The 18,213-nt window shown below is 43.3% G+C and overlaps 1 protein-coding gene across 1 annotated transcript in view; it reads right to left on the reverse strand.

Annotated features, from left to right (window-relative positions):
- LOC111236456 (A disintegrin and metalloproteinase with thrombospondin motifs 12-like) overlaps window positions 1–17,534 on the reverse strand; it is a 19,446-nt gene extending 1,912 nt beyond the window's left edge. Inside the window, exons 1-22 of the mRNA XM_022765189.1 lie at window positions 17,414–17,534; window positions 16,879–17,243; window positions 11,610–11,787; window positions 11,258–11,466; window positions 11,061–11,144; window positions 9,989–10,113; window positions 9,712–9,861; window positions 8,803–8,946; window positions 7,775–7,919; window positions 7,588–7,680; window positions 7,279–7,424; window positions 6,979–7,148; window positions 6,433–6,566; window positions 6,131–6,251; window positions 4,948–5,192; window positions 4,444–4,585; window positions 4,200–4,326; window positions 3,358–3,568; window positions 2,065–3,210; window positions 1,197–1,349; window positions 835–1,011; window positions 130–276 (exon numbers count right to left, since the gene is read on the reverse strand). Coding sequence (XP_022620910.1) covers window positions 130–276; window positions 835–1,011; window positions 1,197–1,349; window positions 2,065–3,210; window positions 3,358–3,568; window positions 4,200–4,326; window positions 4,444–4,585; window positions 4,948–5,192; window positions 6,131–6,251; window positions 6,433–6,566; window positions 6,979–7,148; window positions 7,279–7,424; window positions 7,588–7,680; window positions 7,775–7,919; window positions 8,803–8,946; window positions 9,712–9,861; window positions 9,989–10,113; window positions 11,061–11,144; window positions 11,258–11,466; window positions 11,610–11,787; window positions 16,879–17,243; window positions 17,414–17,534 — 4,533 coding nt within the window. The remainder of the gene's footprint in view (window positions 1–129; window positions 277–834; window positions 1,012–1,196; window positions 1,350–2,064; window positions 3,211–3,357; window positions 3,569–4,199; window positions 4,327–4,443; window positions 4,586–4,947; window positions 5,193–6,130; window positions 6,252–6,432; window positions 6,567–6,978; window positions 7,149–7,278; window positions 7,425–7,587; window positions 7,681–7,774; window positions 7,920–8,802; window positions 8,947–9,711; window positions 9,862–9,988; window positions 10,114–11,060; window positions 11,145–11,257; window positions 11,467–11,609; window positions 11,788–16,878; window positions 17,244–17,413) is intronic.
- Window positions 17,535–18,213: the final 679 nt, after the last annotated feature.

Raw genomic sequence — 18,213 nt, forward strand, 5'->3', positions numbered from 1 at the left:
ACACACACACACACACACACAGAGCAATAATTTAGTCCACTTCTAAGACTATTAAATTGGATAATTTATTGCATTTTAGAAACATCCTCAAAGCCTCAAGGAAATTTCAAGCGTGTGTGACTGACTGACCTCCTCCCAGTCCTCAGTCTTCCACTTAGTACAGGGCTTTAGACTGCACGGCTCTGTGCCGTTCGGCCTCCGTGTGGTGCTACAGCGAAGAGGCTGGGGACAGTACACCAGCCGCTCCCTGATGCCTTCGCCACAGCTGCCGGAGCACTGAGGAAAACACAAGGATTTCAGGGCGCTATCTGCTTTTTGTTGAGATTGGAAAAATTGAAATTTCCCTACATCTGAATCATTATAATGTGGGAGAAGCATGTGACAATTTTCATAAATTTGTGGACTTGGATGTGAAATATCCTTAATTGTCAGTGTAATGTAGTAGAGGCTACAGCTTGCAGTAGAGCAGCAATAACTGTTGGAAATGATTAGTAGGACATATGATGAAATCTATATCCAGAATGTGTGTAAATGAAACACAAATCATCCCCATATACAGAAAATTAGTTCTCAAATGGTTAAAAAAATTGGCAATTTAATGACAGTGGTGATTTTCAATATCAAAGGATTAACTCCCCCCAGATTACAAAAATATTGATGTGAGAACCTCAAGGGGGTCATCTCAAAACTTAGGCAAATAAAACCAAAACTATTTCTATGGCCACAGACAGTAAATAAACCTCCATATGTATATAAAAGTATCACTCTTTAATGTTACGAAAATGTATGCAAAAAGTGTAATATATAGAGATTTAATGTGTATGATGCTCCTACCGGTCCCCAGGGTGATATACTCCAGTTCATACAGGGCTTGTGGGGGCAGGTCAAGGTGCTGAGGGGTCTGCTAGACACAGCCTGACAGTGGAAAGGTCTGAGGGGACGTTTACTCTGAGAGTCGATACACTGGACGTCACGGTACCTCCTTCCCACCACCGCACAGTTATCTGGACACTGTGGATATATGATCACAGTGTAATGAACAGCTCAGAAATGCATGACGAGTGAGAACAAATCCATTTCATCATCATCTTGAAACGTAACCGCAGAATTATAATTAAGTATTGAGTGTAATTAACAAGTAATGTGTAAATGTAATTATCAGATTCAGTGACTGGAGGAAATCTAACGTTACTCACTTTGCTCCAGCTGCCACTTTGCCAGGTGGCGCAAGGCTGCAGCTGACATGTGCGTGCCGGCTCAGGTCTCTTCACGCTGGCACAGTCCTCATCATTCTGGGAGCTGCACACGACTGTTCGCCATATCGCACCAATCCCACATGTTGTCGAACACTGGGGAAGCAAGGGATATTTTCAGGTTAAAGCTCAGACTGGGTTTATGGGTTTAAAATCTGACAAACTCACGTGCAATAATTAACATACAACAACTGTGCAATATTCCTTATCTGCTGCTATTTAAATATCTGATTATGTATCTTTTATTCTTTTTACATTTTTAGAATTTGTTATTGACAGTTCTTTTTTGTACTGTCCACTTTGCTGCTCTAACACTACAAATTTCCCCAATGTGGGACTATCTTATCATATGTGTGTACTAATTAAAGTGAAATGTAAAGGCAATAACATTATAAAGTAGATATTTCAGGAATCACCAAAACAACAACCAGCCTGATAAAAGCAAATCAATCAGTTTTGAAAACTCTTTTGGTGAATTCAGGGATGTCCATCATTCTGATGAAATTATCAAATTAATATTCATGTTTGCTAATTGTTTTTCTTCTGCATTTTCTGGTAACATAATGCTTTTTGACAGTGCTCAAAATGTGGGAACTGAAAGCTTCACTGAAGAGAGTTTCGCAGCCCCCACTAGCAACTTTATTTCCACGTAAGAAACTTTCCCTAAAACTAAAACTCTCTGTTAATTTCAAGTCTCTGCAGATCAATTTACAAAGCTTTCAAAAGTCAGCATTAAAGTGTCAAACCTGTAGGGCTTAAACTTTTAAATAGTACTTTAGAGAGTATACGATCATAAAAAGTCTGCACCCACCTCGCTCCAGTTTCCTACAACCCAGAATACATCCATGCTGACTGGCTCTCTGGCCATCAGGTTACTTTGGTCACTGGAGGGGCCACTCATGGGACTTTCTGGCTGCTGGTTCTGGCTCTTGGAGCGAATGCCTTTGGACCGTGGAGAGGGCTTTTTAGCACGAGAGGCAGAACTATTTTTCCTGGGTGTCACAGCAGGTTTCTTGAGTTTAATAATCTTTACTGTTGACTGGGGGGATGCTGCAGTGGTGAAGAGTTTTCTTGCAGTTGTGGTGGGAGCTTGTGTTGCGTGGAAGCCAGCTTTCATTGGTGCTGATCGGTGATGCTTGTACGTGGGAGTGGTGAGAGGAACCCTGTGTGTCCAGTGGCTGTATGGACTGGTGTGGTGGTTGGATAAGTGGTGAGTCGTCTTCGCCCATGTTTCAGTGCTGGTGTGTGGGGTAGAGTAGGCAGTTATGGTGGGTGTTCTGGTTGTGTGCATGGTAGGTGGACTTGTTTGCAAAGTGGTTGATTTAAGGGGTTTTTTGAGTGATGTAGCTGTGGTAAAAACATCCAGGTCAATAATCGCTTCCTCTTCTGTTGTCCTATCCTCAACAACATAATCATATCCTGGAGTGTACATCCCCACATTCGGCGTACTTCCCTCCTCTCCTTCCATGTTTTCCTTTTCCACGTCAGTTGCTTTCTTTTTAGAAGGGAAAACTTTCCCTCTCTTATCCCCATTTTTCCTCACTATAACACTGAACTCATAATCATCTGTGTCTATGATTTCGGGGACTGTGGTTCCAGGGGTTGAAGGGGATGTGGTGGTGGGGATGACAGCAGTTGTAGTTTCTTTGGTAGTTGTTTTCTTCCTCACGGTGACGGCAGTCGTGGGTGGTGTAGCAGGGGTAGCAGCTGTGGCTGTGGTGCTCATGGGAGCCCGGGTAGGGGAACCAGGATGCTTGGTGGGGTGGCTCTTAGGTGGGTAAATGCGGCGGTATTTAGGGGGAGGTCCAGGTCGTCTACGTAGACTTGAGTTAGGGCAGCTCTGCAGGGCACACAGTGATCTGGATCGAGGTTTGGTTGAGAGATCGCAGGTCTTTTTGGGTGCTACTGCACACGTGACTGTGCGTGAGCGAACCCCTCCTCCACATGTGACCGGGCACTGCAAAGAAAAAAAAGAACATGTGTGACATATTGATTCAGACGTAAAGGAAGGTATTAAGGAAAAAGGAGACAAATGCAAGGAAAACTGAGGAAGATAAAAGCTATGGAGAAGAAAATAAATCAGAAATCAGAAAACAAGGCTTACCTCTTCCCAGTTCCCGACCGCCCAGTCCTGTCCACACGGTACATCTCTGTTGCACGGCACCACAGGTTTGGGTTTAAGGAGATGCTTACACTCCACGGGGTGGAGCACCCTTTCCTCCCCTGAAACTGTACGGACACAGAGCACTGTTCGCTTTCTCACGCCGTCTGATCCACAGGTGGCTGTACACTGCTGCCAACCCCCGACCCACCACCTGAGGCCAAGGGGGATGGAGATGAAAAGAGGGTGAGGAAAGAGGCCGCTGATGGGGAGCACATGGTAAGTGGATAATGTTGCCATCTTTTTCATCTTTTCTGTCTTTCATTTACCAAAAGAAGCCAGGTTTCTAAAATGTTAGATGTTGTCAAAACCCAAGCAATTGTACAAGTAATTGTCAAATAGCTAATTTTGCATTGTCTAAAAAAAATGGCAAAATGTTGATTTGAATCAGGAACTACAGTATGTGATCAAAGAAGACGTAAGACTACAAATTTTACCAGACCATCAATGCCAACTTTGAGTTATAGTTCGATACCCAAATGAAAACTTGAGTGAAATAATTAGTTTCACTGGCTGAATTTTCGCTGTTTCTCATTACAGTGAAAGCCAGGGGTAAGCGGAGAGAACACAGCATCACAATGAGGCAGTGAAATGACTTTTACTTTCAAACCAGCCATTATATTCTATGGGTCCAGTTAGATAACCTGGTCGATCTCAGATATTATGACTTGATCAACATGCAGTGATCAGGACATGTTTATAAAACTAACTCCACAGCACAATATGTTTTCAGGTCATAATAACACTGACAGAAAAACAGGCAAATGGTATTTGAGAGTAAGGACCTTGCAGGACAATCCATGGTCTTGCATTTCCGGTGTCTGTCATCTGGACGGCTTTCGTGATCACACAGAGACTCATCCACAACACCCACATCCACCTCGAAACACCGCACGGGCTGATGCTGCTCACCTAAAAACAGACAGGACGTCAGAAAGCAGACAGACAGGTCATAACTGAAATGGTACTGAAATCCTGCAAGTTACAAATTTAGAGAATAAGAGTTTTCGTGTCAAATGCAACACCGACCTAAGCCACAGGTGGTGCTGCAGTCTGTCCACGCCCCGTGTCTCCAACTGTAAACGGGTTCGATGATCTCGTTTCCTGTCTCTTTGGTCTTCCTAATGGTGTACTCATACTTTAAACCCAGGTTCTTCTCCTGAAACAGCAACTGCACAACCACATGAAATATTATCAGAGGATCCTTTCACGAGCATACATACATACATATGTGACAATCATACAAAGACATATGATAAAGACAGTTTTCATACTGTCTGATTCCAGTATCTTCTGCTTTTGCCGATATTCGGAAATGTCTAAGCTCATTTCGAAAACATGCAAAGTTTGATTGGTTGGCTGTCCTTGAAGTCTCTCGCTCTTCTCTATGCCCGATTGGTTGAAATCACTCTGCAGTGACCACTGGGTAAAAATGTAAATTGTCGTTTACTACTATACATCTCACAGTGCTGAAAAATTTATAACTGTGAAAGTGAATAACCTCCCCTCCCTTGCTGTGCTATGTTGGCCTACCTGGAGCATGACTGGCTGCTTGGTGGGTCCAGGAGCAGTGAGGTTCTCCATGTTTCCGCTGCGTTCGTAGTAGAACGTCGTCCCACCGGCCTCGTACTCCCCGTTCCACTGGATGATGAAGTTGCCATTGAGGAAATACTCCTCCGACGACTCACTTCTCAGAGCCAGGAAGTTACCTGCCTCCTCGACTTCCTTCACCAGGATGTCCCGCGCCCCCTCAGGTATCACACCCACGTCCACGTACCCTGGGAGAGTCAGGAGGGGAGTCAGAGTCACAGCGAGGTAATGGATGGGCCACCATGGCTGCTGCCACACTCACATCCAGACTACCAGACAGTTTCTCTCTGATCTTTAATAGAGGGTGGGCTCAGTCTGTGGGGGTGGTTGGCATGTGTCTGTGTGTGTGTGTGTGTGTGTGTGTGTGTGTGTGTGTGTGTGTGTGTGTGTGTGTGTGTGTGTGTGTGTGTGCAAATTCGGCGTGGGGGGCACTGCCCTGTCTCTGTTTTTTATTGTGTGTGGATGGGGGAGGACGAAAGCAGCTATGAGTGGGTCTCTGGAGTTTAATGATGTTTGTGGGAAGGTGTGTGTGTTTCTGTGTTTGTGCAAAAAAGGGGGGGGGTTTGCCCTTGGTCTAAGCCTTTTGAAGTCTACACATCTGGGCTGGTTATCTGGAAAGGATGCTGTGTGGGGCAAACACACACAGAAAGAGGGAGAAGGGGAGAAAGGAGGGACGGTTTTATTGTTTTAGAGCCTCTTTCTCTATTAATCTGTCTTCATGGTATGTTGATTCAGCGGGTGAGTTATACTTTTCCAAGCATAGCAAAGTCAGCCAAAGACATGTGTATCTTTAGACAAATGCAAACATGGGCCCGCACACACACACACATGACACCAGCCAAGTACAGCAGGACAAACAGCTGCCGGTGTGGACAAGAACGCTGCCATGACAACAAAGAAAAAACAGAATGGCGTAATGCTAATGAACTGTCCTGAAATGACTTTCTGTCTGTAGGCATAAATTTGAATTAACACTCCTCTGGTGCATCACATCAAAGCTTTTTTTTTTCCCCCATTAAAAGATTGTCTGTTTTGTGTTACTACACTTTCATAATTGTGTAATTTCTTATGTCTCGATAATTTAATTTGTTTCCAGCTGCTCAAATATCCTTTGTGTTGAACTCACCAAAGCCCTCTGCTTCGTCAAATGATTTGTAGACCGTCTCACAGCTTGTGCCGTCACCCAAACAGACTCCACAACGATCCTCCACAGCGTTTGAGTCAATGCCATAGTCACAGCCTACCTCCTACAGGCAAAAACACACACACACACACACACATTGTGTCAACAGTGTAACATAAGATGGAGGTTTACACAGAAAATTTCCTCCCTCTATTATACTGTAGTTACACTGCAGCACGACTCATACCCTGCTCCGCTATAACCCCCTCCAGCTTTTCTTTTAGTCTCTTACCAAGCCACACTACCTTGCACACTCCGTTGACGCAGATGTTTCTGGACTTGTTGTTCATGAAGCACGGCGTCCCATCTGTCACAGTGTCGAGCATCTTCTCCGAAAAATACTCATTGACTGGTCGACAGTGCAGCTCGCAGGGATTTACTGAAGATGGTTGTGAGATGGGGGGGAAGAAGATTTCCATTTACCTCCAGTGAATGATTAGTATGAGAGAAGTTTTACTTTTGTCAAACTGCCTTGGGAACTAATGATGAGGCAAAATTCTTAATGATGGAGCTCATCTCTGTTTTGTTTTCTTTCCTTTCACACATGCCACAATAAGCGGTCATGTGATTAGTGATTTTAATACAGGGAATAACAGCAAGGACAGCAACTGGAGTACTGTAATGATATTCGCCCCTACTGAGACAGACAAGGTGCATCACTGACGCCTTTCCAGTGTAAATGCTGCCCTCTGTTGGGTGACTCATACAATTGCTACAGGGAAGTGCAAAGACCACTATGTGTGTCTGTATCTGCAGTACCGAACTCTATATTTGAGGCTTTGATCACTTACATGGGTTAGCCACAGGAATCCACTGGTAGAGCTCGTTGTGGTAGGCCACCGTGTCAAACTCACTGCACAGCATCTCTCGAAAGGTTGGTTTATCATTCTGGCAAGGTTTTGTGTGACAAGTCCGGTAACGCTTCCTTTCTCCAGTGCAGTACTTGCCTCCAAACTCTGGTCTGTGGAAAACAGTGGGACACTTTGAATCAAGCAGGCGGTCAGTTTTGTTTCAGGCCATCATTTGTGAAAGACAGTGACTGAAAAGTAAAAGAACAGAAGTGGGAGAAAAGAGCTTCAATGTGCTTTTACTTGGGGTTGTTACATTCCCTCTCCGCTGACTGAACACCTGTACCACAGGTCCTGGAGCAGTGAGACCAGGTACTCCACTGTCCCCAGCCTCCATTCACCGTCTCCGGGAGCTTACCCACAATGACACACTCTCCTGAGATACACCACTGAAAAAGAAAGAAATGCTACTAAGATCATTCAAATAAATCACATTTAATACTCAAGAGTCTGCGCCAGCATCACACTCACATCCACAGTGCTAACCATTTCCTAGCCCCAGGTAAATGAAACCCTAAACCCTAACAAGACAAAGCAAGTGGCACCATCCACCTTCTCTGGTCCACAGCGAGTGCCATCAATGGGTGAGTCCAGTTTGGAGCGACAGGAGCCGTTCACTGAACACCAAAGAATCTGGCAAACGTTCTGAAAGAAAAGACACAAAATGGAAAAAAGTTTTTTTTGGAAAGGATTTCTGAGGTTTCAGTTTTCAGTTGGTTCTCTGGTGAACAATACTCACATCGACCTCAGGGCAGAAGGTCGCGTTTGGGCCGTATTGGAGCTGGCACTGGTGGTGTGTGGTGTAGCGGACACCGAGGCGAGCCAGCGGGGTGGTGAGGTCCCTCTTGGAGGGACGGTCATCCAGACAGAAACCCCAGCCACGACTAAGGCAGACAAACACACAATGTGAGACTTTTTGAAAGAGATGACAGAGAGAAAGGGGCACAAGGTGGTGTGGTGGCTGAGAGAGATACCTGACAGAGAGAGGAAAGAGAAAATCAATACAGTAGGATTTCAGCAGGGAGGAGTTTGCTTGTCCTTGACTGTGGCTACCCAGCACGCTTTGAACATTTAGCAAAATCTTTACAAACACATACAAACTTGATGTCGTGTCAAAACATGCCAGGGAACATCGTTTGCTCTAAGAGCGCACTTTGAAGTCTCCTAGCCGAGTGTTACATTAAATAGGGTGATGGGAAAACACCAGACAAACTTGTTAAGAGACAACTACTCTAAATGCTGATTCACAGGTCAGAGTTCAACACACGCGAGCTCTGACCTCTGACTCTGCAGGAGCTCCAGGTGAAATTGTTGTCAGAGAGGAATTCTTGAATTCATCATTGACAGAGATTTCAATAGAAAAATAATGAGAGTCAAAGCAAACATTTGCAACTCCTTTAGGCTGCGCTTCCTTTTCTGTCATTTTCTGGATTTTCTGGCTTCGTGTGAACCATGCCCACTCAGCATATTTTGTACTTCTGTTCTTTGCTGCTCTTTTAAAACCATAGCTTGTGGCAGTTTGCTTCAGATCAATGTTTTTGTAACCGTGTTTAATTCCAAAACGAACCACACCCATTGTGTTTTTTGGATCATTTTCAAAGCCTCCATTCAAATGTGCACCAGCATATCCACTTTGTCATTTCTCTCATTTTCATGATTTCTCAACCCTTGCAATTCACACAGTTTGTGTTCCCCCACACAAAGAGATACAGTATTACGTATGATATTTTATCATGGCTTCAGGATAATGTATGAATTCAGACGTACTCGAGGAAGCGTGTGATGTATTCTTTGGAGCAGGACGACCAAGTGAGGGGCGAGCTGTCATACATCAGCTGTCTGGACATGATGAACGGGTGCCTCCCTTCCAGCTCACAGTCATTCCCCTGGCCATCATGATGAATTCCAAAGCTGCACTCAAATAACATGACCAATTATTATATTATCATTACACGAAGAAAAGTTTTACAAGAAGAGATGACCTGCTCTGGCTGTCATGGTGGAGATTTTGCAGACTGTGCCTCTGAATAAACAACCTACCAATCTCAGTGTCCCAATCCTGTGATACATGCAAGTATTACATTTGTTTCCACATCTCAGTTAGGTCATTTGATGACTTTTCTTTGTCTTACATCACTTCCTGTTAGTAAAAAGCAGAAAAGTGCATGAATTTCTTGCCCAAACAGGGCATTGTGAAGATTTGTATGTAATTTATAAATTATATTAGTAACTTATAGTGGGGAATCCCTACATCCGTCATAATCAGCAGCTGCACCAACTCCCATTTTATCAGCAAGACTTTATATTAGTTCACCAGTGTCTTCTGATTGAAGTAGCACTGAAGCTATGACTCAACAAAGCACAGCAACAGAAAAATGGCATTAAAGAAAATATGTTTTTTGTGTGTCACAGTAATCCAAAGCAAAGCTACAAAGTTCTCAGGTATCAATGTTTTTCTTTTATGTCCGGTTACTAGATACTAGCAATTATTTGCCTACAGCCAAACCACTAATAGGCTCATGTGCTAATGCTAAGATATTTAATGACACAACTTTATATTCCTCTATAGTAACCGATCATGGGAACAGGATGCTTTCTTTGTCATACAGCCCATTGTTATGATATTCCATTATGCAGCTCTCTCTCTCTCTCTCTCACACACACACACACACACACCTGTGGCCCATTTCATGAGCGACGGTGAAGGCGACAGGTAGCCCTGAATCCTCATTGATGTTGCAGCTGCGGTGTGGTTGACACATCCCAGACAGATGAGACAGTCCCAGGGTCTCGCAGGGCTGGTTCATTCCAGCACAGATGTCTTTCCTGAGGGGAAAATTAAGTATGCCATATTTTCACGAGGGGCTAGCATTAGAGCATATCATTTTATCCATTTCATTGAAGTTACCTAATTAAATTTCTGATTAAGTTGCTAAACTGCTGTGTGACTTGCCTGGTGACCAGCACAGCCACGTCATGGTGAGCAGGGTGTGTGTCGCTCTGAGGATTGAGGTTTTTCTGCCAAGCACAGAAACTGGCCAGCGTGGTGTCTGCGTGGTGAACGATCTTCAGCCCTTTCTGCAACAAACAGCACAATCAGAAATATCATTCTGCACATTTTTGGCATCATTCATAATTTTTTTACATTGTCATTTTTTTAAATTTTTTTATTATTATTTTTGACCCTGAAGAAAAATGTTCTTCTTGTTCTTTTTGAGCGCAGTATCAGTTACATAGCAGTAGAGACTCGTCATCTCAGTTTGAGCACATTTCCAGCAGGGGCCCGCTGTGATTTACAACGCAAGCGGTTCACTTTCATTCACTTTCCTTTGTAAACAGGTGTTAACTACACACCTGCTGACAGAACAGACCTTTTTCACAGCGGGAGAAACACAGGTGGAACAGATTTAGTTAATGATGGGCTTAGTTCAAATCAGTTCAAGTGTCCCAGTGAGCCACCATCCACAGTATCAGGACACTGAAAGTAGCTCACCTTAATGGAATGCAGCTACTTTTAATGTTATCAATTACATCTGTGCTTTTCCTATGATGACATGCCAACAGGTCTGCGGTGAAAAAGATCTGTTTCTCAGGATACAGGCCAAGAAAAAGGTGAAACCTAAGTTTTATACATGATGTGACATAATGTGATTAAGGTTTGCAGCTTGATCTGACAATTTTATGGGGCAAACAAGATTTGGATCATTAAGTATGTGGTCAGTCCATTGGGTTCTTATTTGGGTCCACTGGGTTTCCTAGTTTGCCAAATTTAAAGCGTACAAACTTTGAGCAGCTGACTTCAGTCCATGTTCAAGGGGCTTGAATCTTCAGATGGATGCTCAGTCCAAGGAGCTACAACTGCAGCCAACTAAAGGAAAGTCTCACAGTTTCTTTATATCTTTTCTGCCCCTTATGAGGACCTCTTCATAGATATGCATGTGCTTCTTTTGTTCCACATTTAAACTAGCAAAAATAATGAAAACCCATTGAAATGTCATGAACTACTTCTTCCAGGTGAGTGTTACCTCTTCTCCCTGCAGCAAAATGAGGCGCACCAAGATGACATGGATGGCGTTCCCAATACTGGCATCATGAAAGATTCCCGCCACCTGTAAAAAATAAAGATCATTCACAACTAAGAAATGTGGCAGCTGTGCAGAAACTGAGAATGGATGAGAGCAAATGTAGAAGGTAAAACCAAATGTTAATTCTAACCCCTCACCATGTTCATGATGGTGAAGATGTAGGACTCCACATTATCACTGCCGTGATATTCGATGAGTTTGGAGTCGGCCACCACCATGGTCTCCACCCACCGCTCTCTGCTGACTGAGCGCTGCGAGCGGGACTGAGCCTGGTCCTCCCCAGTCTGCTGCTCCCTCTCCCATTCCTCCCTTTCCCTCTCCGCCTGGACAGAGTCACTTGGAGCATCTAGAGCATGGATAATGGAAGACATCACTTGGCGTAAACATGCGGCTTATCCTTACTTGACACAGAGAAAAATGCTCACTTGTGTACAATTACGCAAACATCTGCAGTACTGTACACATACATACACTAATTCAGATACACACCTTGAACTCCGCAGGCGCTGGGTGTCTCCTTGGACTCAAGGCTGCGTTTTTTTCTGCGACTTTCTGTCGTAACTCTTGGATAGACGACGTGGGGCTCTGGAGTCCCCGCAGGATCATCTGGAGATTTTTGGACAGGTTCAATAAAATATTGTCCCTCTGGCAGCGAGAAGAAGCCTCTCTGAGGAAAACAAAAATTACATAGATTAATATAAGTTGAGCAGAAATGATGGAGACCGAGCAGAACAGGTTTAAGTTTTCATCAGTTGCTTCCTGTGCACTGAAAAGAAAGGTAACCACATCTGAAAAAAAAAGGGCAAATCTACATTGAGTTATTAGGGACATGACATTCTACTCAGTCTACAAGTTATAATTAAGATTTAAAAGATTATTGCTTATCCCAAAATCTTTCCTAACACAGCTTTAAGTCTCTTATATCGCACATTCTCAGACTGTGACTAAAGCAGCAAAGTTACAGCCTAGCATACTTTTCTGTTGTAACAATTATGAGGAACAACAAATCACCAAAAATTGTAGTGTTTCAATAATTCCCACACATAAAAGGTAAGAGGGTATAGATGTTCCCTTGTAAAGCCTGCTGAAAAGGTCATTCCTCAGTAATTTCCATCGGGTTTGGAATCCATCATTAGTCAACAGATCTGAATATGAACTTTTCTCCTTCCCCGAGGCACATTCTCTGTCTGCTGCAGCAGCAACACAACCACTTTTTCCGAAGCATGCCATGCATGTTCTTACTGGTGCAGGCTATTCACTTGCTGATTGAGGTCTGCTTGTGAACACACACATAACCAAGTACTTAGCTACACGCCCTCACACACAATACAAATACACCTACAGGAAAACTTACATGCATGCAGACACGCAAAAGAGGGTCCTGTCAAATCTCTGACTGTTTCTTGTAAACACACACATTATGAGTGTTCCGCCTCCAGCTCACTGTTTGCAAGTTGTCTTAATTAAGGTGACTATGTGCGAGTGTGTGTGTTTGTGTGTGTGTGTGTGTGTGGGATTCGTGTCCAATCAAGCCCAGACTGTTCGGGGATGAACCCCTCCCTCTCTCACTAAGCTAACTCGCAAAGGAGAGAATGACAGAGGGATATATGATCCTGTCAAGAGCCAAACAGATGGAAAGAGGAAGGTCTGCATATGTTCAACTGAGTACAGAAACTAAATTCATTTATTTTTCTTCTGCAAGAATTTAAATGTTAAATTGTTCATGCGCATGGCTAAATGTTTCCAGGAGATAACACACAATTGGAAAAAAAAACAAACTTGCACATGTATTGAGTCAAACAAGACCAACACAAAGAATTCATAGAATATGATTCTTGGATTTCTTCTCAGTGTTTGAGGAACAGATGTGAAAAATTAGGCCATGCAGTGCTTACAGTTTGGCCAGTTGTAGTTCCAAGGGTCTACCCTGCTGTTTACTGCACCACTCGGCTTTCTGGGTCATCCTGACAAGTTTTACGTGTGTTTCTTGGGAGAAAAAAAAAACTTCAGCGACCAAATTCATTCAGCAGTCTGCAGAGCTCTGATTGGGTATCCTGTTTCCCCATTCAGGGAGTTCAGAAAGTACAAATCTGAAGTAACACCTACTTTGGAAAGACTACATTACTCCACCTGTTGCAAAGAATCTTGTAATATGAGACGTGTCCACAAACTGGAACAGAGACTTGGTAGGATACTAAACTACACTGCTCGGGCTTGTTTGTTCATGCAAAATCTCAATAAGAACAACATAAAGATTGAAATGCTTAACAGAAGTTCTCTGTATATGTCTGAAGTTTGGCTATTTTTGTCTAAACTCAGATTAAATAAAATGTTGAGAAAGGGTTCTCCAGCACTACCTCAGAGCGTGGCCTTCAGCCAGAGGTCCCAGAGCTGCGGTGGACTCATCCACAAAACATGCAAGCTGATATGTGTTCCCTCAGCTGGGGAAGTTTCCCACAGGCCCTGTTCAGAAAACACTCAGCTGATTCCACTGTTGCTCTGTATCTCATCCACACATACTGTATTTGACAGGATTCATATGTTTTTTTTTTTTTTTTGCATTTGCATCATCTCCCTGCAAGACAAAACGCACACTGTATGAAAAAATGTGATCATATTCTCGGTTATCGTACCTCCCAGTTGTCTGCTATATGTTTTCCTGAGGGCTAAACTAAACCAAGTGAGTCCTAGCAGAAAGAGCAAGCGGTGGAGCGCAGATCAACCAGGAAGGAATGCTGCAGTGAGGCCCATCCAAACATGCAGACCATTGCTCTGCATGATCTGTATGATCTGCATACCAAATGCAGTCCTACTGTGCAACACAGCCTGCAAAGCTTTGCTCGTACAGTGTGGTTATGGTGTTACTTGTGATCCTTAAATTACCGTGTGCCGATCCTGTGTGATGTCTGCGCTCAACAAACAAAGACAACTTGAAATTTTGTTTCCCATCTGAATAAAAATAGGGGATTATTCTGACACAGTTTTTGCTCTAAATCCTCAATGCTCTGCCAGCTGAAACAGCCTCGCAATGGAGTTCACGTTGCACTTTCGCCACCTCTCCTCCCTCCGTCACCTCCTGCCCTTCTCCTCCTCTCCATTAATCCCCCTCCTCTAACCTAGAGGAAGCGTGTTTGGGTGTGAGGTGCCAGAGCCAGGGGAGGTTACCATAACACAGGTCTGCGTTCTAAATACATCGGCCATGTGGAACTGCTTTACCTTTGTTTCCTGCTTCTGTGGGTTTTGTAGTGCTGGCCAACTGGGTCTAGAATAAAGTCTCTGCTGTTACACTGCCTGTGGCCTCAGTAGTGATTAGTGGGACAGAAGGAGAGGTGGGGGCGGATGGTGCTCATTACTGCAATATGATTAATCACAACAATTTTCTACCAAACAAACTTGCATTTATTTTAAGACAACTGTTTCTTTATAATTACAGGTTTAACTACACTTACTTCAGTTTTTTTTTTTACACTTCACAAGAAAATCCTGCCTGCGAGCTAATTTCTGTCGCAGGGGTCAAAGACATTATCATTTTTCATCTGCATAGTGAGAAGAAACGTGCATTTAAGTGAGGAAAATACCAAAATAATAGGTTTGCACTTGCATGTTCTTGCCTTGTGTTGTGCCTCAGGGATTACCGAAGACTCCACTGAGAAAGCTACAGCTTTGCATGAACTGCAGGTTTTTCCCACAGAAAGAAAAGAGGACAGTGATGGCAACCTCCACCCAGTTGCTCTGGTCGCCACAGTTTCACATGTGCAGTCAATAGTAAAGTAAACTTAGTAAAGACAAAATGTAAGGTAAATACAGTATAGCTCATTGCAGTACAGCTCTATTTGTTTGAGCGCATGTGACTGGATGTTAACATGACAGGGTGTAGAGGTGTTAATGTAGCAGCAGGGACCACTTTGAGGCTTTTACAGTGTTTAAATGGCATGATTCTGCTCCAGTGCCTGTTCTGTGCCAAGTAGAGCTGCAACAATGAGATGATTAATCAATTAGTCTATCAACAGAAAATGATTTGGAACTTATTTTGATAATCACTTAATTGTTTAAGTCACTTATCAGGCTAAAACATCAAACTTTCTTTGGTTCCAGCTTTTCAAAAAAGAATTTGCTGCTTTTTCCATCTTACATTATGTTAAAATTAATATCTTTTGGGTTTGGGTTACTGTTAACTTCCTGTTTATTTAGCCTTTAGTATCTTGTGTTTTATTTTAAATAAACGAATGATGATCATGTTTTCATTTTTTGCGGCAGTCCATCTCAGTCTACTTCCTAAGGGTAAATGACCTCCACAGCAGCTGGCAGGGTTTCCCGCCCCACATCTGTCTGGCTGAGCCTTGCTGTTTAGTGGTTTCTCTGTGGTTTTAGCTGCACTAAATCTCCGAACAGAAAATCAGGGTAATAAATCACAGTGGTTTCCCTTGTAGGTTGGAGAGAAGGGACAAACTGGGGCATTCAGGATTGCCGAAAAGAAAAAAAAAAACTCTGAATGTGGCAGGTTGTAGATAAATGGACTTTTGAATGACATAACATTTTTCCATTGAGGATTACTTGAGCATGTAAAGTGGGTCAGATATAATCAGATATAAATGATGGTAGTGGAAGGGTGGCTGGCATTATAGTCTTGTTGGTCTGAGTCAGATGTAACAAATGAACTGCATTTACAAGATTTGGCAGGAAGAGGCAGTGCAAACCACACAAACACAACAGAGAGGCAGGAGGCAAGACCCTGCAGGAGAGGCATTCCTGCTGTGACACAATCAAACTTGAACACCGAAACATTCTTCATGACTGAAGCTGACACATCCCATCATTTCAGAGGCTCAAAGTTTCTCTTTTTCCACATCCTTTTCCTATTTGGTCGTTTCAAAATAGTGCTGAAAATCAAATTAGTCGGTTATTTTTTCAAAAGTGCTGAAGAGTAAAGATCTTAAAAGGTCAGATACGCAGCAGTGAGTGCACCAGAAATCTGTCCAGAAATTTTCATATGGTGCATATGTCTTTTTATAATTAAAATTCTTCATATGTTGAGACCCTCATTCGTCTTTCTGCTGTCCAGCTGTCTTCTTTTCTTTTGTAGTTTAACTACTTATTCAATTTAAAACATTAAAGCTGAAGTAAAAATAAAATCAAAAAATTCTCTGAACTAAACGTATGGCCCTACTTCCTGTCTCTCCATCTGTCAAACCTTCAAGTTCCACTCTATAAAAGTGTGCCAAAATCAATTACTGAAGCTCTGTCTTAGCACAGAACAAAGCAAAACACTGCATGTCCAAGAGTCGGGGGGGTTACAAAGAATTTCTGCAGAACAGACACTGATGTGAATGAATGAGTGAGGGTGAAAGTAAAGAGGAAAACATCTGAAAGACAAAGAAGACAAAAAGGGTCTCATGGTTGGCCGAAAAGCAGCAGCCGTCAGCACAGTCGTTCTGCAAATAGTGTCAGGAAGTCTTTGAAAGGCAAACTAACAGACAGGGCACTGTCAGATGTAAGGGTTTGCTTAACAGCCCAAGACTGCCTAAACCACATACCAGCTCCCCAAGAGTGATGCCCCCCCCCCTCTCTCAAGTGTATTAAAAAAAAAAAACCTTCCTGCCAGAAGCAACTAAGAGATATGACCTACACTGTAGATTTAGGGAGGAAGAATCTGCATAAAAGCCTCATATGGATTAAAGGGTTCAATCTGATGAATGAGACTAAGGTTAACATTGACCTTTTTGCCCTGTTATCTATGTAACACAATCTGATTCCTTACCAGGCCTTTACAGGTGCTGATGGCAGCAGTTCCTCGCACATCTGAGGCTTCCACGGTGCCAAGAAGGTGGCAGGAATTCGCCCCAGAGAGGCGATGCTCAGTCCTGTTGGCGCTGCCGTTCCTCCTCTCCAGGATGTAGTCATTTGAAACCAGGTTATTGTTTGCAGTCAGATTGAACATTAAAGCTCGACCCTTGTAGTTGACCTTATAGTAAACTTGTCCCTCCAAAGCAAAGGGTCTAAGGTCACGCCTGACTCTCCCACCCATAAAGTGGTGAGACAGAGAGTGGGAGATGAACTCTCCATCAGCGTTGGTTTTCTCTGGGTGGACAATGGACAGTTCTGACCCTGACTGAGGCAACTGAGCTGCAGAAGAGAGTTGAACACATTACAATAGAATGAGATCTTTGCAGTTGTGATGTATTGATTCCAAACTCATATTGACATGCACCTAACCAAACTTTACCAGTCATGCATGCAATTCAAACATACACAGAAATACATGCAAACTTCTATTACAACTGCAGCACACTGACCTTGCTCTGCAAAGAGGGAGAGGAGTCTGCCAGAGTCGGAGAGCTCTTCGTGGCCGGCTGCCAAGATGAAAACAAAGTGCAGTAGCAGAAAAAGAACCGGGCACTCCTGCGAACATCGCATATTTCATGTAACCAAAGTCAAAGCTCTGGAAAAGAGTCCTGGGCACCGGAGTTCCAGTGGCGTTAGAGGCGACCACTTCGATGCTGCGCTGCACTGTGTCATGACATTGAACAAGCTCAGAAATCTCCCCTCACGAAGGGAAACAACATGCACCGAGGAAGACAGGGTGCCAGATCATAGTTTAAAGACGGAGAAAGCTCCGGCTCCGCAGAGGAAGGAGGGGAGGAGTGTTCTTTGGGCCAGTGGCTTTTCCTTGCAGGAGTGAGGGGGAGCAGAGCAGAGTCGGTGCTGCAGAGGAAGAAGACTCATTGATCTGAACAGGCAGTTCGCTCTCGTCTGTGTCTAGACTTGTCATTTAATACTGTGCTATTAATGCGAGACAATTTACTGTCTTTCCAAAAAAAAAAAAAAACGAGCAAATGACTTGGACCAATTAAGGTTAAACTTTATGGATGCAAAGAGCTGATTATATAATCACAGCATTCAAACAGACCTACATTTCTAGCATGTAAATCGTTAAAACATAAAACTTCCTTAGCCCCTCTAACTAAAATTAGATATTTCATGGCAGCTGCAACAGCTTCATGATAAGTCTCAAATATCTGTCAACACAAACACAGTGCATACGTTAGTGTATTGTGAAAATACACAAGAATGACTAACACATACATGCACTGTT

Source organism: Seriola dumerili, unplaced genomic scaffold, assembly GCF_002260705.1.
Source record: "Seriola dumerili isolate Sdu_G_001 unplaced genomic scaffold, Sdu_1.0 BDQW01000668.1, whole genome shotgun sequence".
NCBI classification, from domain to species: Eukaryota; Metazoa; Chordata; class Actinopteri; order Carangiformes; family Carangidae; genus Seriola; species Seriola dumerili.